This window comes from Mirounga angustirostris, unplaced genomic scaffold (assembly GCF_029215605.1).
Source record: "Mirounga angustirostris isolate CCGP_5_RB_7025 unplaced genomic scaffold, mMirAng1.0.hap1 SCAF_13, whole genome shotgun sequence".
NCBI classification, from domain to species: Eukaryota; Metazoa; Chordata; class Mammalia; order Carnivora; family Phocidae; genus Mirounga; species Mirounga angustirostris.
Window position 1 is genome coordinate 42,318,733 of NW_026991721.1, and position 25,045 is coordinate 42,343,777.

A 25,045-nucleotide genomic window follows, 5' to 3' on the forward strand; every position below is an offset into this window, starting at 1 on the left:
TCATGTGGCTGGCGAGAACTCAGCTCCAAATCTTGCATCCTTAGAGGATGAGGGGAACCAGAGCCCGCTCAAGGAACTGCATGGGATTCAGTGTGGCCAGAGCAAGGTGCAGAGTAGGGAGGAGCCAGACCTGAGTCCTGAGGAAAAGGAGGCAGGGGCTGGGGTGTGTCCGGCTCTCGGTGGCCTCACAAAGCGATCCTGGAGACTAAGAGAAGTCATGGTGGGATTCTAAGGAGAGGAGGACACAATCAGATTTGGATTCTTAAAAGATCATTCCAGTGACAGCGTCATGGACGAGGGAAGAGTTGAAGCAGTCCAGGTGAGAAAACTTGGTGGTCGGAGCTAACAGTGGGAGAAGGGTCAGGTGGAAACTGATTTGTGAGATATGAAGATGGCAGAATCCACAGGACTTAGTGATGGGTTCCAGGTCCATGCACACCCTCTCCAGAGAGGTGTCCAAGAAACCGATGGATGGATGATCTATCTACTTACCTATCTACATATCTGCCTACTTACCTACACACAAACATATCTACCTGGGGGAATGGTCGTTTATAGGGCCATCTGCACACCCTTGGTCACCAAAATGCAAGGGAGGATGAAATCTTCAAGAGATAGAGTAGACAGAAAAGAGACGGGGACTGAGAATGGAAACTGGGGTAAATCTAGCCTTCTGTGAGTCAGACTTGGCCTCGGGTGAGAACCCCTGTGTGCGAAGGCATGTTCGGCCTGTGCTGAGAACATGAGTGAACACAGAATGGTTTTCATTGTGTCTGGTTCTGTGGTATTAGAAACACTGGGGGAAACAGACACCAAACCTGTTCTCCTGAGAAGATACGTGGGCAGCGCACCGCACCTGCTCTTCCCCCTGAGAGGTATTGCTGACTCGACTGACACACCTGGCAGGCGGTGGCCAGAAGCTGGGTGGCTCTGAGTACAAGGCTGGGACAGGGCTGGGCATGGCCAGGGTCTGGTTGCTACTTACACATTGAGAGGCTGCCAGGCTGGCCACTGAGCTTTGGCTTTGATGACGGTGAGGACCTCATCACTCTGCAAAAAAGGACAAGAGATATTTAGCGAGGAGAGCCAGGCTCCTGGGAACAAGAGGTCTGACATGGTGACACCGTCCACCCCCACTGCCTTACCTGCTGCGGAGGCTCTGCCTGCCCCCGGGTAGGGAAGCCCCGGAGTCTCGGCAGTCCCAGGGGGTGGGGGGCTGAACGGCCACTGTGTCTGGTGTGTGCGGCACAGGGATGGGCCCCCCGAGCCACACTTGGGTTTCCAGCCCAGTTCACTCCTCCCCCACTGTAGCCAGAGCTCTGACCTGGACTCTGCTTCGGCTGGCTAGACTTCTATGTCGTGGCCAGCCCGGGGGGCAGGTCACGTGCTCTGCGTCCCGGCCGTGGCTACATGAGGGGCTGCAGTGCAGCCAACACCTGCTCCAGAGGATTGTCCTTCCCGGGGCCCCTCCTGCTGCTGAGACGCGCATGCCTGATCAGACTCCCTTGGACAAGGAGGCCAGGACAAAGTCTGGGGCCAGCCCCCCTCACGCCACTCATATTATTCTGCTCTATTTTGCTTTGGACAGCATGTAGCACAGGCACGTAAAATGATTTTCTTGAGGAAGAATTGGATGATTAGCATTTTGAAGCATTAAGTCATCATTGAGGGGCAAAAATCAGAACTTTGTTGATCTTGCTTAACTTCGCAGTTTGTTTGGGTTTTTATTTTCAATTACACATTGGAGCAGAGGAATATCATAACCTTTTCAAGGCTTAAGACTTCCACAGGCCCAGATTTGGCTTTGGCTAGGGACCTTCCCTGGAGTGGGTTCAGCTGGTCCTGGATCTCCCCGTCCCCTGGCTGGGCCCAGCGCTGCTCAGACACCACCGTCCACTATGCCCAGAAAAACCTAGAATGTCACCAGCTGAGGAAGGAAGAACTTTGTTGCCGACTGAACAGGTGCCTGGTTTCCAGGGGGGCAGAGACTTGCTTGGCTGGCTTAGAGCTCTGCCCTGGTCCTTAGAGCCATGCCTGGCATAAGTGCCTAGAACATACTTCGGGGGAACCGGTAAACTTCTCGGTTGGTGGGTACCATGCCCAGAAAATCCCACAGCCCTGAGGAAACTGGAAGGAGATCAGAGGTGTCCCCAGGCTCAGGCCCAAAGATTCTGAAAAGCCTTCTGGCCTGGATCGCCTCACCTGCAGCCCACTGGGTGGTGGGCCTTTCAGAGGACAGGAGCTCAGCCAGATCTAGCGTGGCCCCGGGCACCCACAGCCGGTCTTGGGGACAAGCTAGCAGAGGCAACAGCTCTTCTTGAGCTCAGGCTTCCCTGATGGTTCCCTCTTTTGGTCAGAGGAAAGAATCTTTGGATGCAAAGACACCCCCACATTCACATGACTGCAAGGAGAGCATTTCTCAGTCCAACCGAGTGGTTTACATGGCTCGTGGGAGACTTGTTTATTGGTTGGGAATGTATCCCTCACTCTTTTCTTTTTTTTTTTTTTTAAAGATTTTATTTATTTATTTGAGAGAGAGAATGAGAGAGAACAGGGTCAGAGGGAGAAGCAGACTCCCTGCCGAGCAGGGAGCCCGATGCGGGACTCGATCCTGGGACTCCAGTATCATGACCTGAGCTGAAGGCAGTCGCTTAACCAACTGAGCCACCCAGGCGCCCATCCCTCACTCTTTTCTAATAAATATCTGGTGAATGGCTGAGAGAGGCTGTCTGGCATGAAGTCACGTGTGCGACACACCACCAGTGCTGGGTCTCCCGTGACCTGGTTGCCCAGGTATCATCTCATACGTCCCATGTGAGCCCTGCCTCTGACCCCAGAAGCCCGCACCTCCTCCAGGGCTCCTCCAGTCCCCCATCTCCCGCTCCTCACAGCGGTCGGGCTCCAAGTCCAAGTCCAAGCTCTCGGTCTGCAAGTCCTCTGAGCCCTTCCATGGCCTCCACACCTTCCTCCTCCCCCCAGTGCACCCTCCACGCTGCTGCAAATCCAACCATCTCCATTCCCTGCCTCAGCCCTTCAGCGGCTGCCCACAACTTCCATGACGATGTCTTAATTCCTGAGTTCTCCTACATTGCCTTCATCATCTAGCTCTGGTATACTTTATTTTCCTTCGATTTTATATATACAGAATATTGCATAAGCAGAACTGTACATGCTTACTGTAGACAAATTTAGAAGCACACAGTGTGAATGTGGAGCATATTCCGCCCTGGCATCTACCCTGCCTTCCGCCTCCTTCTCCAGAATGTTACAGTTTGGTGTGTATCGTTCCAGACCTTTTACTATGCATATGCAACTGCGTGCATGCGTGTGTGTGTGTGTGTGTGTGTACATTAGATAGAGCTCTTCCCACAAAAACTGCATCATACTGAACATCTTATTCTGCACCATGATTTAAAAATTCTTCCTTAATATCATATCAGGGGAAACTTTCCATGTCAGTAGATCCCGCATCATAGCAATCCTTTTGTTGATTTTTAGTGTTGGAGATCTTCAAATTATGGTAAACCAAGTCCAGATGTATAAAAGAGAAATACAAGATAGGAGAGCCAATTAACGAGATACTGTCTGATGACCATCCCTTTGCCCTTGAAGAACTATTTTACTAAGCAGTAAAGTCAATGTGGGTGGAGTCAGATGGCCACCAAGTGAGCTGGCCCTGCAGATTTACCTTGCATTATAATTAAATCTTCGTTTTCAAGTCCCAACTAATGACATACTGATTTTACTTTTGCAGTATATAACTCAACAAGAGTTGTTTGGGCCCTCCATTAGTGTTTATTTACGGTGATGAAATTCTACCTGTAATTTTGAGAGCTATGGAAGCTCCAAGGATGGTGGATCTACGTGTGTGGCCATTAGAACAGTTTCTCGCTGTAAATTGTCTCAGCTAGTGGTTGCATCCACCTGAACGGTCAACAGCTTATTTTTACTTGTTTGGGATCATTTGTGTTAGCCAATCAAATAAGAAAGCAGGAGCATTATGGAAAATTTACTTAAAAAGCTAAAAATTTTTGAAGTATCAAAATTCTCTTGGTAGAACCTAACTTCTGCAGGATTGGAGAGTGTCTGGCTTGCTTGTTCATGGCCATATCCAGTGTGATGGATAGATACTCAGCAAATTGTTGAAAAAGCAAAGCCTTTGATGTGTAGTGGAATTCCATGGCATGGATGTTCTGTAATTTACTTAACCAGCGTTATTGGTGGATATTTATTTCCACACGTGATGCTATGATGAACACTTGCATATGTATTTCTTTGTTTATAAATCCAAGGCTTCCTGTGTTATAGATTGCCAGGAATGATTAAAAGATGAAGCAAGTTTATCATTTTGGTAGGACCTACCAAATCGTGCTCCGAAAATCTGTACCAATTTACACCCCCGCAAGATGTGTATGTGCCCATGTTGCCACAATTTTGGGCACAGTCAATACTACCAAACTTTTTAGTATTTACTGAGCCAGCCAATGGGACAGGAATGTGTTTGAGGGCATAAACTATAGAATCACACCTGAGTTCAAATCCGGACTGCACCATTAGATAGCTCTGTGTCCTTCGGCAAGTCTCTTGACCTCTCTTAGCTTTCTCATCTGTGAAATGGGATTTAAAAAGAGTCTCTCTACTGGGGCACCTGGGTGACGTGGTCGGCTAATCATCTGACTCTTGGTTCAGGTTGCGATCTCAGGGTGGTGAGATCGAGCCCCATGTCGGGCTCTGCATTCACTGGGGAGCCTGCTGAGATTTTCTCTTTCCTTCTCCCTCTGCCCCTCCCCCCCTCTAAAATAAATACACCTTAAAAACAACAATAAAAAGAGTCTCTACTACATGAGGTTGTTGGGGGACTAAATGACATAATCCATAGAATGTGCTAATACAGTGCCCGAATAAGCATATATTAGCTACTATTCTTACCCTCATTTACATTCAGGCCAAGCTGGTATGAGAATCAATTTGCACTGCTTGAGTACAGATTGTGAAACACACAGTTGCATCTCCAAACCCACAACGCCTTGGGAGAACACTCCCTCACTTAAAGTCAAGCTCTGAGTCTCAGGGAGCATATGAAGGAGGTTTATGTAGCTGGGTGAGCCTTGGATGGGGCCGCTGGGGGGCTGGGCATTTTCCATTCTGAAAAATGAAGGACTTAAAGTCAGAGTAAGCCATCCAAACTTTCGACTTAAATGAAAAGTTGTTTTAACAAGTCTCTAAGGCACAGAAAGGATCTTTCAAGAATCCTTAGAGCCCTTCTACATCTCCCATAGGACTCTTTTCAAACCAAGTATTTCAGGGTATTCACAGTTCATGCCTCTTTTGTATGACATTAGCACTTTTCCAGAGATATGCCAATTAAGATAAAAAGCCCCAAAGAAACCACAGGTCACTAGTGTCCATCTTCATGGGGATGAGTTCTTTTTAAAGATTTTATGTATTTATTTGACAGAGAGAGACACAGCGAGAGAGGGAACACAAGCAGGGGGAGTGGGAGAGGGAGAAGCAGGCTTCCTGCTGAGCAGGGAGCCCAATGCAGGGCTGGAGCCTGATGCGGGGCTCGATCCCAGGACTCTGGGATCATGACCTGAGCCGAAGGCAGACGCTTAACAACTGAGCCACCCAGGCGTCCCCATGGGGACGAGTTCTTTTGTTTTGCTTTCGGTAAAAATATTGTGAAGATGTTACAGTTGTACTCCAACTTCAGAAGCCCCGACACCAACTGGGAATCACACAGCCCCCAACCGGCCGTAGGCTGAGGTCAGATCTGGAGGAAGGAGGGTCATGTTGGGGGGGAAAACAGGCCGGGGACAGGTTGGAGGTGGAAATCACATCGGTATTAGGAGATAGCAAGTCTGAGCGAGCTGAGAGTAAGAATGTGGGTTTGAGGGATCGGGTGGGGGCTGGTGTCAAAACCAACCCCACCCAACATTGACCCTCGGAGGGTCAATCCTGGAGGGCTCTGGACATCTCAGTCATGCCCATGGTGAAAGACCGGGGTCTGTCACGTCCTCCCTGCCTTGTTCCTCACCTCCTCTCTGCCCTCTCTGACTGTGCCTGCCTGAACCTTCACCTTCCAGCCCTGAACCACAACCTCATTCCTCATCCTAAGGCCCCCTTTGCTGCCGGCGGCACTGAGCACGTCCCGCCCTAGGCCTATAGTCTGGGAGTCAGTCCAGACAACCTGCCTCCTCCCCGCAGGAAGAGAAAAGGGTGCAGTCCATAATCAGAGAGGAAAGTGATCAAAGCAAGTAGAAACAACAATAACAACAGTGATCTATTGTTTTGATGTGCTAAGCATCTTGCTAACTACCTTCATAGAGCATTTTATTTAATCCTTACAACACATTTGCAGGGTAGGTAGGTGTACACTTTTTAATCCTCAGAAACACATTTATTTGGCCAGATTAGCTACCCAGTTGGTCAATGGCAGAGCTAGAGTTCAAACCTCAGTCTGACTGTGGAGACCACACTGGTCACCCTGGGAAGCCAGGCAGAGGGGAGCTGGGAGGCTGAGCTGTGATGCAGGAGTGCCAGCCTCTCGAGAAAGGTCAGGGCCCCCCTGCCCACCTGTGCCTCAGCTGGCCCCAGGCCATGTCCTAACCTACTCTGAGTTCTGGATGTTACAGCCGCACTCGGACAGTGTTCAGGATACTGGCAGTGTTCATGCTGCCCTGAGAACTGGTTTTGAGGCAGAGCAGGGGAGGCACAGGGTTCTTGAGCTGGAGAGGAACTGCTCCTGAAGCGGGGGAATCCAACGATATTAAATGCACACCCACATGCTCACACAGAGAGTGCCCCCACCCCCCATCGCGCATTTCTTTGCACTCATCAGCTGGTTTCTTAGGAAAACCTTTGGGAATAGCTATCATCTCATTTTGCAGATGACGAAATGGAGGTTCAGAGAAGTCACGTGACTTGGTGAAGACCACCCAGGAACCATGATTTCAATATAGATGCGTTTGACTCCAAAACTCCTGCTCTTTTCATTTTGTCTGTTCTTCCTCTTCATCTTGCTCTCGTCCCTCTTCCATCTTGTTCATTTTTCAAGAGCATGGCTGCCCCTGGCTGACGCTTTTCCCCAACGAACCCTTGCTTTGAGACACAGGGTCACCTGGATCCCTCTGTGAGGGCATCTTATGTAAAGACTCTGGTGAACGGTGCTTGGCTCCATTATTTGCTTCTATCCTTTCCCAGAATTCCCAGTTACTATCCATAAAAAATATCAACCCTGATGGCTTCCATGTCTGAGGGGAACTTTTCATCCCTTGGTGGGTGTCCTGGTGATGAGCAGCAGGAAATGAGCCATTTTATGAGGTGATAATGGGGCTATAAGCATCTTTAAAATCAATTGTGCCCAGCGTCATAGTTTCCCATTGTTTCAACAAGCTCTGGGTTTATTGGGTTATAAATAAAAACAGATGGTTCGTATTGGTGGTGCTCTCTGGCTTGCCCGTGGTCTCATGAGGTCTGCACTGCAGAATTCTGAGGGAGGCAGGCAAATGGGTCCCACTTTTCAGATGAAGTAACTGAGATGCCTCCCTCCTCTGATACTGCTCTGGTCAAGATCACCAATGACCTCACTGCTGCCAAGGGTCAGTGTCCAGCTCTTAGCCCATTCAGTGGCCATGCTGCCCCTCGTTACTTCACTAACTCTAACCCTCAGGGTTCTGTCCCTCCCTCCGTGTGTCTTAGCCATTCTGGATGTCTCCTGTTTCCTCGGACACCCTTAGCACTTGCTGTTTCCTGTGCCAGGAACGCCATCCTCCAAGTATCACAGGCTCGTTCCCTTGCCTCCTCCAGGTGTTTGCTCAAATGCCACCTTCTCTTGGGGTCTTCTCTGTTCCCTCTTAAAACTAGCAATCCCATGGGGCGCATGGGTGACTCATTTCATTAAGTGACCCACTCTTGGTTTTGGCTCAGTGTAGTCTGGTAGTCCAGAGGGACACCTAACCCAGACCATGGTGGGAATATTGAGTAAGGAATAATGCTCTTGCGGAGTCAGAGAAAGAGATTTCTGGGCTTGGTATTGAAAGTTGAGTAGAGGGGCGCCTGGGTGGCTCAGTTGGTTAAGCGACTGCCTTCGGCTCAGGTCATGATCCTGGAGTCCCGGGATCGAGTCCCGCATCGGGCTCCCTGCTCGGCAGGGAGTCTGCTTCTCCCTCTGACCCTCCTCCCTCTCATGCTCTCTGTCTCTCATTCTCTCTCTCTCAAATAAATAAATAAAATCTTTAAAAAAAATAAAAAATAAAAAAGATTTATTTTTTTGAGAGAGAGAGAGAGAAGAGGGAGGGAGGGAGTGGGGGGAGGGGCAGAGGGAGAGAATCCTAAGCAGACTCCCAATGAGTATGGAGCCCAATATGGGGCTCCATCTCATGACTCTGAGATCATGACCTGAGCTGAAACCAAGAGTCGGAGGCTTAACTAACTGAGCCGCCCGGGCGCCCCCCTCCCCTTTTTTTGAGAGAGAGCATGTGCACAAGCAGGGAGCAGGGGGTGGGGCAGAGAGAGAGGGAGAAAGAGTCTTTTTTTTTTTTTTTAAAGATTTTATTTATTTATTTGACAGAGAAAGAACACCAGCAGGGGGAGCGGCAGGCAGAGGGAGAGGGAGAAGCAGGCCTCCCGCTGAGCAGGGAGCCCGATATGGGACTCGATCCCAGGACCCTGGGATCATGACCTGAGCCAAAGGCAGACGCTTAACGACTGAGCCACCCAGGCGCCCGAGAGAGAGTCTTAAGCAGGCTCCACACTCAGGGCAGAGCTGGACATGGCGTTTGGGATCTCACGACACTGAGACCATGACCTGAGCGGAAATGAAGATCGGACACTTACCCGACTGAGCCACCCAGGCGCCCCTGCTTATTTACTCTTTATGGTCTATCTCTCCCTGCTAGAATAGGGGACCCCGTGGACAAGGGCTTTCCTCTGTTTTGCTCCATGCTGTACTATCAGTACTATCAGTATTTAGGACTGTGCTCAAGCAATACTTGTCGATGAATGAGAGGCTGGTGTCCTTCGAGGCTCGGTCTACCAGCAGTCCGTCGGCCTAGCCGTGTGAAGCGATGCTTCGAGATAGCACGGAGCAGGTGGGTCGGGGCACCGGCAGGGCGGGGAAGAGTGCCGCCAGACAGCTCTGCTGGAACTGCCTGAACCCGACGGAGAGGGACGGGCCAGGACAAGGGGCCGCGGTAGGAACCATGGTCAGAGCTCACAAATTCTGAGTCAGCCCCCGGTGGGTGCTAGCGAGCCTCGCCCCCCCGGGGCCCCCGCTGCTGTCACAAGCCACGTCTGATCCGCTATTTCAAGCCCGTTAGCAGATCCACAAGAAGATGAGGTGGTTGCACAGAAGCATTTCAAATTCAATTTCTTTTTAGTTCTTTTCAAACACAGCCTGTAATTCCGATGGGAAAATTGCATCATGCTGTAGATAACAGTTTTCCCGTGAGACGGTTTTGTGAAAGCAGCTTGGCATTTCTCAAGCCGGAGGGGAAGGGCTCATCAGAGCCCCCCGGGTCTGCCCCTCCACGTGCATCTGACGCTGGCAGGTGGAGCGCTCTGAGGATGAGCATCACCCTGTGACCTGAGAGAGAGGGCCTTCCTTCTGTGTGCCTCTGCTAGCCGCAGGCATCGATTTAGCTTGTCCTTTGGTGACCAAAGTGTCAGTCCTGTGTTTAAGCTCATTTTCTGGGCTTTTTCATTTTGTCCTTTGTAATGCTCGTGAAAGTCTGCCCCAGGGAGCAGAGGGAGCTGGGGAGGTTGATGGGGCATGTCTGTCTCTCTGTCCCACCAGCCCCTTCCCAGGCCCTCTTCCCCACCTTCCACCCTGTCTCCAGCAATCGGAAAAGAACTAAGTGCCAGGGCCAGAGCAGAGAAGTAGAAAAGGGGCCAGGCCAGGTGAGACTCGGACATCACACGGGAGAGGACACGCTCAGCAGAAGCTGTCTGCTTTTGACCGGACAGGGGTCTCAAGGAAGCCTAGGCCAGGTCCTGCGGCAGGTGCCTGGAAGGGTGGCGCCCCAACCCTCCGCAGCATAGCACTGGACACCCCTCGGCCCTCTTCCCTGCCTCCCCCACCCCCACCCCACCTTCCTCTGAGGACAGCTCCAGTCCAGGTCTGGCTCCAGAAGCCAGCGGGAGAGCAGGGCTGGGGACTGTGTCCTCCCTGTGCCCCCAGCATTGGCTTGGGTTGGAGGAACTATGCAGGGGATGATTAATGGGTGAGTTAATTAAAAGATTAATTAATGACAAGCTAGAGGAAGCCTCTGGCCTGCGCGGCCCTCCTGGGGGTCCGAGGGCACTTCTTGTGAGTGCTGCGGGACCGGGATGTCGGGATGTCGCTGAAGGGTCTGCAAGCAGGAGAGTGTGACTTGATTGATATGCTCAGAGGGCTCTGCTGAACGCTCCGGGACAGTAAGCGCTAGTGGGGCACGGGGGAGGGTAGGCAGGGGGCAGGCAGGGGGCATTGGGCCAGGAGAGAGCAATGGGAGCTGAGGAGACAGTGGATGAGGGCTGTAAAACAAAGAGAGGTCAAGGATGACTCCAAGGGGAGGTGTCTTGTCAGCGGTTGGATATATGAGGCTGGAGTTCGAGGGACAAGTCCAGGCTGGAGATATGAATTTGAAAGGCATCAGCATGTAGGTGGTGGTTAAAGTTACAGGACAGAGAACCTGGGGAGTAGGCAGAGACAGAGAAGAGGGTGGGGACGGCAAAGAGCCTAACACGGGCCGACAGGGAGACAGGAGGGCACTAGGTTCTGCCCCAGGGCCTCTTCAAAGCTCTTGTGCTGTCCCCACTGTCCCCCTGCTGTCCCTTTGCTCTCGGCTGCCACCACTATCCCCCGATGCCCCCACGGTCCCCTGCTGCCCCACCGCTGCCTCGCTGGTCACTGCTGCAGATGCACCCGAAGCGGGTTTAGGCAAGACGAGTGGGCGCAAGTCCCGACAGCTCTTTGGAGGAGTCTGCTGTGCGGGATGTCGAGAAAATTGGCAAGAGCAGGAAGGACATGTGAAATTAGTCTTTAAAAGATGAGTGACGTTACGGCATGTTGGTATGTGGAAGGGTATAATCTAATGCAGAAAGAGAAAGGGCTGTTGCCGGAGACAGAGAGGGTGCACTTGCAAGAGTGGGGTCCTTGAAAAGATGAGAAGAGGCCAGATCCAGACCGGAGACGGAGGGGCGGCCTTCCAGATGGAGCAAGAGGAGGGGAGAGCAAGGTGCGGTGCGGTGGCCACTGACGGCTGAGGTTATGGGCATTGCCGGGGGCCCGGCAGATCCTGGGGGAGCCCGCACCTTCTGCCAGGCTCCACTGCGGGGGCTGGAGACAGAGCCCAGAACAAGAGCGACGCCAGTCCCTGCCTCGTGGAGCTTGCCTTCCCTGCACGATGAGCAGTTACAGCGGGCCACACTCTGATGGGCTCTCTGGGGACAGCAGAGCAGGGGAGGGTGTGTGAGGGAGGGCCAGGCTCGCAGAGGTGGGGATGTGAGGACAGCTTCACTGACAAAGCCACTCAAGTATTCTTTTTTTTTTTTTTTTTAAGATTTTATTTATTTATTTAAGACAGAGAGAGAGAGAGAGAGAGAGAGAGAGAGCGAGAGCGAGAGAGCACGAGCTGGGGGAGAAGCAGATGGAGAGGAAGAAGCAGACTCCCTGTGGAGCAGGGAGCCTGACCTGGGGCTCGATCCCAGGACCCTGGGATCATGACCTGAGCCGAAGGCAGATGCTTAACCGACTGAGCCACCCAGGCGCCCGCCACTCAAGGATTCTGCCAGGCCCCCAGCAATGACCATAACAGCTGCTAATGCAAGTGAGGAGGGCCAGGTAGGCGCTCTGTCAGGATGGAAATTACCTCACCTACTAAAATAAGGTCTTTGAAATTAAAAAAAAAAACACCAAATAATGTAACCATATTATAGGATGTTAGAGAGAAAAAGAGAGTGTGTGAGAGAGATGCAAAAAGAAATATCCATAATCCCACCATCCTTACCTAGCAGCTACTATCAATTCATTGTTATATTTGTATGTTCTTGTCACATAGTTGAAATCCTAGCTCTCTGTCACACACACACACACACACACACCCATTTTCTTTACCCCTACCATTTCTTTGCACAATAGTAGCTAGATTATTATACAAATAGATGAGTACACAGACTACCTTGCTTTCTATAATTTAATATACTTCAGAGATGATCTCATTTGTGAAATAACCCCTTTAATGACGACTTCAAAGACCATAGAGCAGGAGCGCCTGGGTGGTGCAGTTTAGCAGCTGACTCTTGGTTTCAGCTCAGGTTGTGATCTCAGGGTCGTGAGATTGAGCCCCGCATCGGCCCTGTGCTCAGCCCTCTCCCCTGCCCACGCACACTCTCTCTCTAAAATAAATAAACAAAATCTAAAAAAGAAAAAAAAAGGCCATAGAGCAAAGTAAAAAAAGATACAAAAGCATATATGTGTGTGTTTTTACACTGCTCTACGGTCTTTGGGTTCATTATTAAAAGAGCTATATCATTAATGAGATGATCTCTAAAATACCCTATATTGAATCAGAGAGCAAGGTAGAAGCTTCAGGTACTGTCCTGTGAGCCTGTTTTGCTGGGTCCTTAAATATAACATTTCACTTCGTCTCCCTTCATCCACTGATTTCCATACAAAGCTTTCAAATTATTAAGTAATGAAGCTCCGAATGACCTGGCGGTGGAGAAATAGGCATGCCTTAAGATGCCCAGAAGGCTAGCATCAAATAAGATTCCAGAAGCTGCTTTCTTCAATTGTGCTATTTAAATGCAAAGGAACAGCTTCAGCAAGCTGTAAAAGCTTAACCCTTCTCATTCCTGAGACACCCCACCCCGTGTCCTCACAGAGGTCCGGGGACAGATTGCAGAGGTAACAGGAGAAGTTGTGCCTTGTGGCTTACGCTAAAGTGGTGTCCCTTCCGGGAATGCAAGAGGCTGGCCTCTGCCAGGCTTCCCCTGGTAAGGGATGTTTCCCTGGCTGTGAAACCCAGCTTCTAGTTATGATTGTGGCAGAGGGGACCAGGAATTAAAGAGCAGTGTGGTGGAATAAGCCAGACCGAAGTTCAAATCTTGGCTCAGCCACTTTACATGCTGTGTAAGTTTGCGGAAGTCGCTTGTCCTCTCAGCGGATTCCTCATGCGTAAAACACGGATTTATTGAGCTCCCTTTACGGTGAGAGACTGTGCTGGGCATGGGGCATAGGGCAGTGGACAAGACAACAAAGTCCCCGCTCTTGTGGGCATGTCCTCTAGTAGATTAATCATAGTATGTGAGGACTGAGGGAGATGGCCTAAGTGAAGGGCCAGGCGAATGGTAATGAACGGGTAGCCCTGGTTACTTAGTTACATGTGCAGGTCTCCACACCGCTTCCTTCCGTGTAATTGTCCATTTATGGCTACATATCCCTGTCCCCTCAAGCAACTCCTCCTTTGAAATGCCTAATATTTTTTTTGAGTAGAAGTGTATATATTTAAGGTGTACAACACTGTGTTTTGACGTACAGACACAGGCCTACCTTGGAGATCTGGTGGGTTCAGTTCCAGACCACCACAAGAAAGCTAGTATCACAGTAAGGGGAATAAAATGGAGTTTGTGCTTTCCTGATGCATATAAGTTATAGTCACACCACCCTGAAGTGTGGTAAGGGTGCCACAGAATTATGCCTAAAAAAACAATGTGCATAATCAAAAAATACTTTACTGCCAAAAAATGCTAACCGTCATCTGAGCTTTCAGAGAGTCATGATCACTGATCACCGTAACAAACATAATTGTAATGAAAAAGTTTGAAGAGAATTACCAAAGAGTTACCAAAAAGGGAATGACCAAAAAGTTGGCAAAAATGACCAAGATGTGACACAGACACACGAAGTGAGCAAATGTCACTGGAAAAATGACGCCAAAAGATTTGCTCAATGCAGGGTTGCTGCAAACCCTCAATTTGTAAAAAAAAAAAAAAAAAAAGGGAAAAAAGCAGTATCTGGCAAGCACAGTAAAGTGAAGTGCAATAAAACGAGGTGTACCTGCTCATAGTAACACGGTTACTGCCCTCAAGCTAATTCACATATTCATCTCTTCCCATAGTTGCCTTTCTGTTTTTTGTGGTGAGAGCGCTAGAAATCTACTCTCTTAGCAAATTTCTAGTATACAATACAGTATTTTATTTTATTTATTTTTATTTTTTAAAGATTTATTTATTTATTAGAGAGAGAGAGAGAGAGCGAGCACCAATGTGAGGAGGAGCAGAGGGAGAGGGAGAGGGAGAGAATCTCAAGCAGACTCCATGCTGAGCACGGTGCCTGATGGGGGCTCGATCCCACGACCCTGAGATCATGACCTGAGTCGAAATCGAGAGTCAGATGCTTACCCCACTGAGCCACCCAGGCGCCCCCAATACAGTATTTTAAACTATAGTCACGGTGCCGTACATTAGATCTCTAGACTTATTCATCCTATGTAACTGTAACTTTGTACCCTTTGCCCAACATCTCCCATTCCCCTACCTCCTTGCCCTGGTGATGCCTTCTTGTTACCCCTGGATCCTCTTTTTCCGTGACCTCAACCATGTTGCATTATTATTATTTGCATGATTATTTGTTCACTTACATGTCTTTCCCACCAGAAGGTATCTAGCAAAGCACCCATCTCATAGTAGGTGCTTAATCAAGTATACCGAATGTCCAGTGAATCAAAGTTTTTATTTTCCTCAAATATTCTCTTTACTCGAGGGTCGTATAATCTAGCAGTGCCAGGCAATTCCAGCAGCCAGGATGTGTTTGTGTTTATATCCCACTGCTGTTCTGTACAACTTTACTGTGGACCATGATGCTCTGCCCAGGTCCCTCCTCAGCTGCTGGGAAAGCTGCGAAAATGCGGCCCTCGGTTGTCAGTTTGTTTTTGTGGTTTTTTTTAAGATTTTATTTATTTGACAGAGAGAGACACAGTGAGAGAGGGAACATAAGCAGGGGGAGTGGAAGAGGGAGAAGCAGGCTTCCCGCGAAGCAGGGAGCCCGATGCGGGGCTCGATCCCAGGATCCCGGGATCATGACCTGAGCCGAAGGCAGATGCTTAATGACCGAGCCACCCAGGCATCCCTCGGTTGTCAGTTCTTTTTGGGGATTGCACTGGCGGATAAAACCGCCTCGTGTGATGTTGGCAGAGGCCTTCTTTGGGCCTGCAACGCAGCTCCGCCTCTCCCTCTGCCCATTCCTGCCTGCCGCCCCTCCCCAGCCCCCTCGCCACCCCAGGTGCGGTTCCCAGGAGTGGGGCCCTAACTTCAGGCATGGCAATCTGGACTCCAGCTGCTGCCCAGAGAGCCCAGCTGCTACAGTTCGTGGAAAAAGAGAGGCAGAGTTAACACATGCATGACATTCTCGCTGGGTAAAGCCCAAATGATGTGCGTGCCGTCAGCGGGCGGGAGAGGTGAGTTAGGCTAAGGGACTCTGGTGTATGAGCACAGCCAACTCTGAAGGACCCTGGCAGCCAGGCTCAAATCTGGATTGTGAGCAGTCAATGTCAACAAAACAGCATCACCCACCACGTTCGAGCGATGTTCCTAATTAGCATTTTAAAAGGTTTGTGGTTTGTGTTAGCATGATTATCCTTATTTTGCTTTTATGGTCATATGAGAGCTATAAGCATAAAGAGTTAATATCCAGTTATCTTTGCACACATTTAAATAAAATGATAATGAAAATAATTACAACTCAACCCTAGGGGTTTGTGAGCTTACATATGCCCTTTAAAAAAGGTCTATACATTACCTGGGTTTGGGAATGTTCTAATTTTGCAAGAGCCCTGTATGAAGAGCTTAGGTTTTAGAGGCTCTGTGGCTTAACCGTGCAGCTTTGGACACATTACTTAATTATTTGAGCCTTGATTTTCTCATTCTGAAGAGCAGTCTAATGAGAACTACCTTCCTGGCTTGCTGCAAGATATAAATGAGCTATAAAGGAATGCAGAATGCTTGCACAGTTCCTGACACATAGTAAGTGCTCAGTAAATGGCTGCAGGCCGGAGAAGCCTAACAGGAGAGAATGTACCATTCTCCAGGCCCTCTCCAAACCCTGGAGAAGCCTGCTGTCTGCATCCATCCTTGAAAGATAGCAGGAGGATGGAGCTTTAGGTAAGTTACTTCCCACGGGGAGTCAGAGTTAACTTTGCTTCAAAGTACAAGCAAGCAAGCAAGCAAGCAAACAAACATGAAAGCCCCAAGGCACTCAAAATCGAAAGGTTAAAAATAGAAAACTAAAAAAACCTGATGACCTAAATTTAAATTCAGAGAATTTTACATTTAAGGACCTTTCAGTAAATATTCCCAAGGTAGGTTGAACAATGCCACCCCCCCCCGCAACCGCCAAGATATCCATGTTCTAAAATCTGGAACCTGCGAATGTTACCTTATGACCAGAAGGACTTCGAAGATGTGATTAAATCAAGGATCTTGAGATAGGGGGGGCTATCCTGGATTATTCAGGGGGCCTGAAATAGAAGTGTCCTTGTAAGAAGGAGGCACAGGTTTGACGACAAAAGACAAGAAGGCAATGTGAGGATGGAAGCAGAGACTGGAGTGATGTGGCCACAAGCCCCCACATGCCGGCAGCCACTGACATTCTGGAAGAGGCGAAAAGCCTTCTGGAGCCTCCTGAAGGAACCAGCTTGGCTCCCACCTTGATGTTAGCCCTATAAGACTCATTTTAGATTTCTGATCTCTACAAGTATAATAGATTAAATTTACCTCATCTTAAGATACTTAATCTGTGGTAATTTGTTGTAACAGCAATAGGAACAAATCCTATCCCTATGGACCCTACCTGCCCTTTGAATGAGTGGGTCTAGTGAAAATGAGGTAACTAAGACCAGTCGTTAGAAGGGGGGGGGGCGCCTGGGTGGCTCAGTCGGTTAAGCAACTGCCTTCGGCTCAGGTCATGATCCCAGGGTCCTGGGATCGAGTCCCGCATCGGGCTCCCTGCTCGGTGGGAAGCCTGCTTCTCCCTCTCCCACTCCCCCTGCTTGTGTTCCTGCTCTCTCTGTCTCTGTCAAATAAATAAATAAAATCTTTAAAAAAAAAAAAAAAAAGAAGGGAGGGGGGGAGGAATAGCACCGAGTCTGAAGAGCTGAGCAGAGTCCTGTCTCTCTGCTCTCCAGCTGTGTGGCCTCAGGAGCCTCCTTGTCTCCATCTCTACCACGAGACTCAAGTTAACTCATAGGCTTCTTGTAAGGATTGCACGCTAAGACACTTGATGTACTACAAAACTATGTGAACTCTTTTCAGTACTATTATAATTACCTTCTTAAGAAACCTCAAGTTGAAGATTGCAATCAAGATGCTACCTCTTACAAGACAGCCTAATGGTGCATAACATGTCTACCTGAGGCGACTCCATGAACATGGGACCTAGGCATGGCCATTCAATGTTTTGGAGCAGGGAGCTGAAAAATTTCAGTTCTTAGACCTCTGTCTGGGGTTCCCACTGAATTTCACTAAACTTCACCCAGGGCCCATCTGCAATTCCGTATTTTTACAACCCAGGCTGAGAGGCTATTGTCACTTGGACTTCTCTTTGAGGAGATGTTTGTTTTCTTTAAAAAGAGAATATCAATAAGCCAGTAACTATGGGGCAGTTTTCCTGTTCTTGAAGCTTCCTGAAGTAAAAATCATGGAAAGAATCTGTACTTGAAGCGATCACAATAAAAACGACTATTATTTTTCAAACTCAAGGCTCTTCACATGTCTTGGTCTGTCTTCATTGGCATAATCTTTCAAAGCAAAAGGAAGAAAATAAACACCTTAGAAGTTTGAAGTTGGATCCTCTCAACAATTTCCCCCCCCTCCATTTGTAATTCAATCGAGCGTTTCCCTACTCAGGTATTAAGGAAAGAATTGCTGTTTTGATCGAAATTACATGCAGTTTTGTTTTTTTAGAAAACATTTTTATAATGGATTTTTTCTTATTACAAAAATATGTTCATTGTAGAACATTCAGAAAATTGAGATAAGCAAAAAGAATAATATAGAGACAACCTGTAATCCCACCACCCGCAGCTCGCCACTGTTATTCCTTTCCATTTTAAACCGAAAAAGCATACTTCAGTGTGCCTGAGTGGGACATTTGTGGAGTCAGAAAAGCAGCTAATTCCAATGATAAGAGGAGCCTGGATTTTCTGTTCCTCTATGTGGTCAGGCCCTGCCATGAGGGAGCCGAGCTGGCCCCGTAAGTCTGAGAAATCACAGGCAACAGCTTCGTCGGTGGTGCTCTGAGAGGCCACCCCACCGCGTGGCCCTTGTCCCACTGTCATATGAGTACCTGGGCCTCCTAACTCCTTCCTGCCTCCAAGGGTTCCTCTCCTGCTCCACTCCAGTCCCTCATGGGGACCTTTCGAGAGCATACATTGGACCAGCTCACTCTCTTCTTAACATTCTTCCTTTGGCTTTAGGGATAATGTCCACATTTTTTAGCATGGAACACAAAGTCCATGCTTCGGATCTGCCTCCTCTTCCAGCCTCATATCTCCTCCCCAACAAGTACCCTCAATCCCCATCATCACCATCTTCATCTTCATCACCAAACCGGACACCAAGTACTGGCTGTGGTCTATGTGTTAGGTACTACCTTAGCTCATCTCCACTCCTGTAAGGTGGGGTTTATGGATGAAGCTCAAAGAAACCCAAGGATTCACTCCCCAGCATGTGGCTAATAAGCAAAGGAACCAGAACCTGAGCTCAGTGTCCTCTGATGTCAAAGCATCAGCATTAGGATACCTCCTTCCCTACTGAACTACTTAAAGTTTCTTGAACCAGAAATGCTTTTTTCAAGCTACCATACCTTTGCATAAACCATCATCTCCCCAAGGTGACTCAGCCCTTTCTCACCCACCTAATACCTCCTGGCCCTTTAGAATGGGGCTCAAGCCTTTGGCTTAGTATAGCTGCCCTTCCTCTGTGCATTCAAGGTACCCAATGTTGACCTTGGTCATGGGATCCACCTCACTGAACTGCAGTTACCCTTTTACAGGCATATATTCCCCCCCGCCACCGAGCTGTGAGTGCCTCAAGGGGGGAACTGTGTCTCGCTCACCTCTATCTCCCTCTTTCCCACTGTCCAGCACAGGATTTGGGAGGTAATAAATACATTTGTTTAATAAATGAATGAATGGGCGGCAGCTCCTAGAAATTTCAAATAGGCTTTGACTGATCAAAACTTGATTTGCTTATAATGTTCCTGCCAGAAGTAGCTCAGAGAAATAAGGAAAATGAAACCCAGAATTCTTCACCCCCAGATCCCTTGCCAGGCTGGAGCCAGATGAAAGAGCCCATCATTTGTAACTAACTGCTGATCCGCAGCAGAGGGAGCTGGACTCCCTGACCTTTCCTTTTTGTGTTTAACTCTTGTCACTTGGTCATTTTGTCATCAGGATAAGGTCCAGTGGCAGGTGAAGGGTAAGAGACTATGCCACCTCAAAATATGCCTCTTTGGCACAAAGATTATTTTGAGAAACTGCAGACACTGGAGAAGCACTGAAAATAGTATAAAAGTTACCCTTTTGCAAGGGGAAATTACATTTAGAGAGGGGCCCTGTACCAGCAAGAGAGCTATTACTAGAGATTGCATTTTCATCTGAGAGACTTATCTGCATTGCAGGGCAAATTTTGTTTATCATGTATTTCCCCTTCTCACCTTCCTGTGATTGCCTTCCTCCCCTTCGAAGCCCCAGACTCTTATCCCTTCTCTTAGCTCAGGATGGTATACAAGCCTCAATTATCTGGCTGCCTTTTGAGATACTCCCAGATGTATAGACATATACATATGTATGTAATTAAAATTCTTTTCTCTTGTTAATCTTTCTTTTATTATAGGGGTGGGTGGGAATGTCTTAGTCAAGAACCTAAATGGGTAGAGGAAAATTATTTTTCCTCCCCTACACAGGGCACCTGGCTTTGGAAATTCTTGAGAGGCAAAGAACAGAGGCAGGAGGGAGAAAAATGTGTCCATTGAACTACATTTTGGGAGTGGGGAGACAGGGCGGGTAGGAGGTTGGGGATGAGGGTGGGAGGTGCAAGGCTTCATGATGGTGAACATGAGGGAGAGGGGACTCACTACGCTCACCTGGTGTCAAGATGTAGGGAGCATCTGGATTCATGGGCGGGTGCAGAATACCAATGCTCCCCAAACTGGCTGTGCTTCAGAATCAGCTGAAGACCTTTTAAGTCTATTTATGTTCAGGTCCCACCTCGGAGCTACTGAATTAGAATCTCTGGGTGGGGCACAGGAATCTGTAGTTTTAAAAATGTTCAGAAAATGGTTCAGGTCAATGGAACCTTTGTTATGCGTCTCAAGGTATTAAGACGATGAGGTGCAGCCTATGAAGTCACAGATTTCCCAGACAGGTCCCCTGCCTCTTCACACAAGGCCTCTGTCACCTGTCACAGCTCGACGGGATCTGGGTTATAACGGAGGCATAGGTACTTTCATTTAGGTACAAGGCCTAAATGAGAAACAGGCTCTATAATGTGACATCGGGCAAAGGTGTGGCTTGAAAACATTTTTTGTACTTACATAAAGTTTTATCAGACATACTTCTCTGATTTGGACTTAGCCTATTGTATCATCTGCCTCTGAATTCCTGACTTACTTCACAGGGTGATAAAATATCTTCTGGGGCCCACATGACTCCAGCACTCATAACAGCTGGAAGTGGTCCCAGTCCCAGTAAAAACTGCTGATTTGGTTTGGAGAATACAGTGATCTCAGGGCCAAAATCTTCAGTGAAGGCTGGGAGTGACCAGAAGGCTGGAAAGGGGCAGCGACCAGGAAGACAGAGGCTGGGTGGGCGGGTGTGAGAAGCCTCAAAGGAGCATGGTTTTTTCTATGAGATGAGGGGAGAAGAGGTGATGGAGATGAACTAGAGCCTCACCCCTCCTCTTGCCTTGAGTTATATGGGATATGGGAGAACAAATGCCCTTTGTTTGGGAGGATGGGAGAGGGACACGGAAACCAGGTTTTGAAGAGGGGGTGGGAAGAGAGCTGTGTGATGGGGCAGGGATGTAGAGGAGCTTTGCATGACACATTAGGCCACCTAGACATTTCCCACTGCCCAGAAGTGTAATGTGTCCACCCAGAATGAGGATCTGGCTATCACCACCACAGTTGTCCTGCTCCATATAACTCTGTGCCATTTGCATAATTTATCACACTGCATTATAATATTTTTAAAAATGTCTTTATATCCTAAGTCCAAATTCCACGTGTAGTGAAAACAGCTTCGACCTTAAAATAAGACAGGCCTAGGCCTGAATTCAGATTCTTTTTCTTTCTAGCTGTGAGGCCTTGGGCAAGTCATTTTACCAGTCTGACCCTCAGTTTCTTCAGGTATAAAATGGGTATAGTAACTCTACCTACCTCATGGGTTTTAGCGAAGAATAAATTAGATATTGTTTGGAAGCATCCACTATGTTGTCAGAGATATAATATGTTCTCCATAAGCCTTGACCATCCCTCCTTGACCAAATCATCTTTGTTTCTTAATGGTCTGACACCACTTATGGTTTTGTGAAGGTAAACAAAATACGTTGGTTGAATGAATGAATGAATGAGTTGGTTGAAGGAATGAATGGGTAAGCGAATTAATGAATTAATGAGTGAATGTTAATTTTCATAAAGATACGGCTGAGGAAACTCATGGCACTCTGCCATGGCTGAAAGGACTTCTCTTGCAATTCTTTCAAACATGGAGCCCAGGCCAGGTCCTCCGTCCTATTTCAAGGTCAGGGCTATTCCTTTGTTCTGACCTTGGCATAATGAGCCATGAAAAGCTTGCAGCTTTTTTTTTCTATTTGAATCCTTCCGTCCATTTAATGGGCTATATTTTCTCTGGAAACAGTGGGGTGAACATTACCAAGATAATGGGTAATAACATTAACATTATCACCACTGGCATGATCCAGATATTATTCAATTAAAGTAATAACTCCTAATGCAGGATGAATTGTTTTTATCTTAAGAATCCAATTCAGCCATCAGCTCACCATCATATTCAAATGACAGAAATTACCTTTAAGCCATAGATCTGTAATGTGATATTGAGATGATTCCTAGTTATATTTTCTGAAGCTACATTACAGAAGTTTTTAAGGTCAGAGCGTATAGAGCTTGTCGTGTTTTCATTTTTTATCACCAGGCAACTTGAAATCCTTTTCAAATGTATAATGAACAAAAATTAGAAATTTGGGGAGCAAAATCACTTCAAAGGAGTGCTTTAAACAACCTAAAAATTCCCTTTACTGAGACATAAACAAAGAAGAGATTCTGGTTGTTATTTAACATTAACACTGGTCCTCTGAAGACAGAGATGGGGAAGAAATATCCCCCTCCCGAAGTTGAATTCAAGAGCTTTGTCACCGGGGATGTTGGCTGATCTGTGTCCAGAGTAGACTCACCTCCTTTTTTGACCCAGGACCTTGATTTTGGTGGTGTGTGCCGAGAGGGCCAGTCGGAGGGCTGGCTCGTGCTACCCAGACTCTCAAGAGGTAGAAGACGTGATCAGCGGTGAGAAATACAAAAGTGACGGGCCACAGCCTCCATGCGTAGCAAAGCCTTTTTGAGAAGCTATCATCTTAACTGAATGTTGCCCGGGAAGCACAGAGTTCAAGAAAGAAAGTGGAGGTGAAAGGTTCTAACGGACAGAGTCACAGAGCCATCTTAGTCAAATGCACTTCCCTCCATTATGGGGACAGACCCTCCCTGTAGATCAAAACATCATGTCTGAGGGTCATGGTGTTTCCTCTCTTGACCTGCACAGGAGACCTTGACCAACTCTTCCTCTTTGACCACCCTCTTTCTAGAGGCTATGCAGACCACTTCCTTTATCCATACCTTCCTTCAGTCAGGCTACAATACACTACAAATAGGCGGTAGGTCCCCCCCACTTCAGTATTCTTAGGTTTTTAATAACCCTATTTAAATTCACATTTTTCTCTTGAAATTGATACTTAATCCATATCTAAAATCTCCCTCCCCTCAAAACTAGGCAAATCTTTTCACTTAATTTCTCTACCCCATTCCCTTAGGAGGCAGTTTTGTAACAAACATTTGACTTGAGGGGACACACCCTAGTTGCGATGGCTGGCATCTGGCCATCCCCCACTCGTCACCAGATCTCAGGACCGTTTCTACGTGTGGTTTAACTCAGACCCTTCTGCACTGATTCCTCCTCCTTCAACTCTTAGAGGGTGCCTGCTCTCCTCATTATGGGGGCCCCTCACCATAGCCCAATACCTACTGTCTACACTCTCACTTAGAGAGAGAGAGAGGCTCACCTGGGATAGCTTGCCCCTCACAGCCTGAACTTAACTGTCAACGTTTTCTAGCGGAGGATGAATTCCCTGCTGCTTTTCAATAAAGTTGAATGTGACCGCAGCAGGTAGGTGCACTGCAGTGAGAAGGAAATAGGAAGGTCCCATAAATTAACATGTGGAAGAAGAAATCTATATTTATTCTGGTTCTTCTGAGTGAGCTAACTGAATGGCTTCCGGCTTAGGTGGCAGGGGCGGGGGGGGGGGGTAGGCGGCGCAGGCTGGGGAGCAGCGTGGCTTTCTGCACCCACCCAGCATGAAAAGACCCGAAAGCAGCAACAATCCACAGAAAGCCCAAGAATAGGGCCAAATCTTCTTCGGCTAAGGCTGCGCTCAGCTCCCATCTATCCCACTGAGTGCTTTGTTCCTTTCCCACAGCCCAGAGCAGAATTCAGTCCTCCACTGTTCAGGATTCATGAAACAGAAAAGTTATTCTACTCAAACCTTCAACAGACAGAGTTGATTTCAACTTCACCTGCAACTGGGAAAACAATTATGACAGAGCAAAGAAATGGATACTTGCAGTTTACTTCTCTAGGCGGTTCTTAATGTGGTTCTGATCCACCTTGAGAGACTGTCCCACAGCCTTGTGTGGTACTGAACTGAGCCGATGGATGGAGGAGGCACGGCTCGGGTAACATTTCCCAGGTCCTTGGGCGATCCCGTTGCCTACTTGTCACCAGGGCCAGAGATATATTGGCTGCGAGGACCCACCTACCACCTGAGCACTCTTGGAACAAACCACCCTCTGATATTTGGGGCTGACACTTCATTCATTCGCCACTCGCTTATTAGGTGTCTACCATGTGTACCAGGCACTGGGGACACAGAGATGATTAAGACATGGTTCTTGCCCTCAAAGAGCTCATATTTCATCAAGGGGACAGACGGAACACACAGTGACAAGTCAGGGAGATACGGGTGCTAGGGCTACTCTACGGAGGAGCTATTCACTCTTTCTGGAGTGGCTGAGTTCTCTGAATGTATTTTATAAACCGCCCACACAGGACGCAGACCCTCTGGGGGAGGAAGAGAGGACCTGGGAGGGGGAAGGGCGGGAGGTATCTGGCTTTCCCCAGTTTCTCACCTTCCATCTGCTTGTAAGGAACGGTTCTGAGAGCCACACATGGCACTGAGTCCGTAAGACTCCGGGGCCCTCACCAAACAAAATAGGAGAGGGCATGTCTGCATTTGTTTCTGCACAAACTATTAGCTGTAGTGTCATGTGGATGTGAACATCATGGTCTTATAGGCTGGTGATCTGCGAACTTGAATGCGCGTCAGAATCACCAGGCAGGCTTATGAAAGCAGAGTATTGGGATCCCCCCTCCCAGGTTCTGATTCAGTGGGGCGGGGGTGGGGCCTGAGGAGAATCTGCATTTCTAACAAGTTCCCAAGGGACAGCCACTGACCTAGACAGTGCCTGCCACATAGTAAGGGTTCAATAAATGATGGTATTAATAGTATTAGGCACCGTGCTTTAAAAAAAAAAATCAAATTCAATTAGCCAACATATAGTACATCATTAATTTCAGATGTAGTGTTCAGTAATTTATCAGTTGCATATAATACCCAGTGCTCATCACATCACGTGCCCTCCTCAATACCCATCACCCAGTTACCCCATCCCCCCACCCACCTCCCCTCCAGCAATGCTCATTTTGTTTCCTATAGT

General features: G+C 48.1%; 1 protein-coding gene across 1 annotated transcript in view; it reads right to left on the reverse strand.

Moving 5' to 3' along the window:
• SPON1 (spondin 1) overlaps positions 1–25,045 on the reverse strand; it is a 244,851-nt gene that overhangs the window by 27,653 nt on the left and 192,153 nt on the right. The window contains exon 7 of the mRNA XM_045894085.3: positions 986–1,050. Coding sequence (XP_045750041.1) covers positions 986–1,050 — 65 coding nt within the window. The remainder of the gene's footprint in view (positions 1–985; positions 1,051–25,045) is intronic.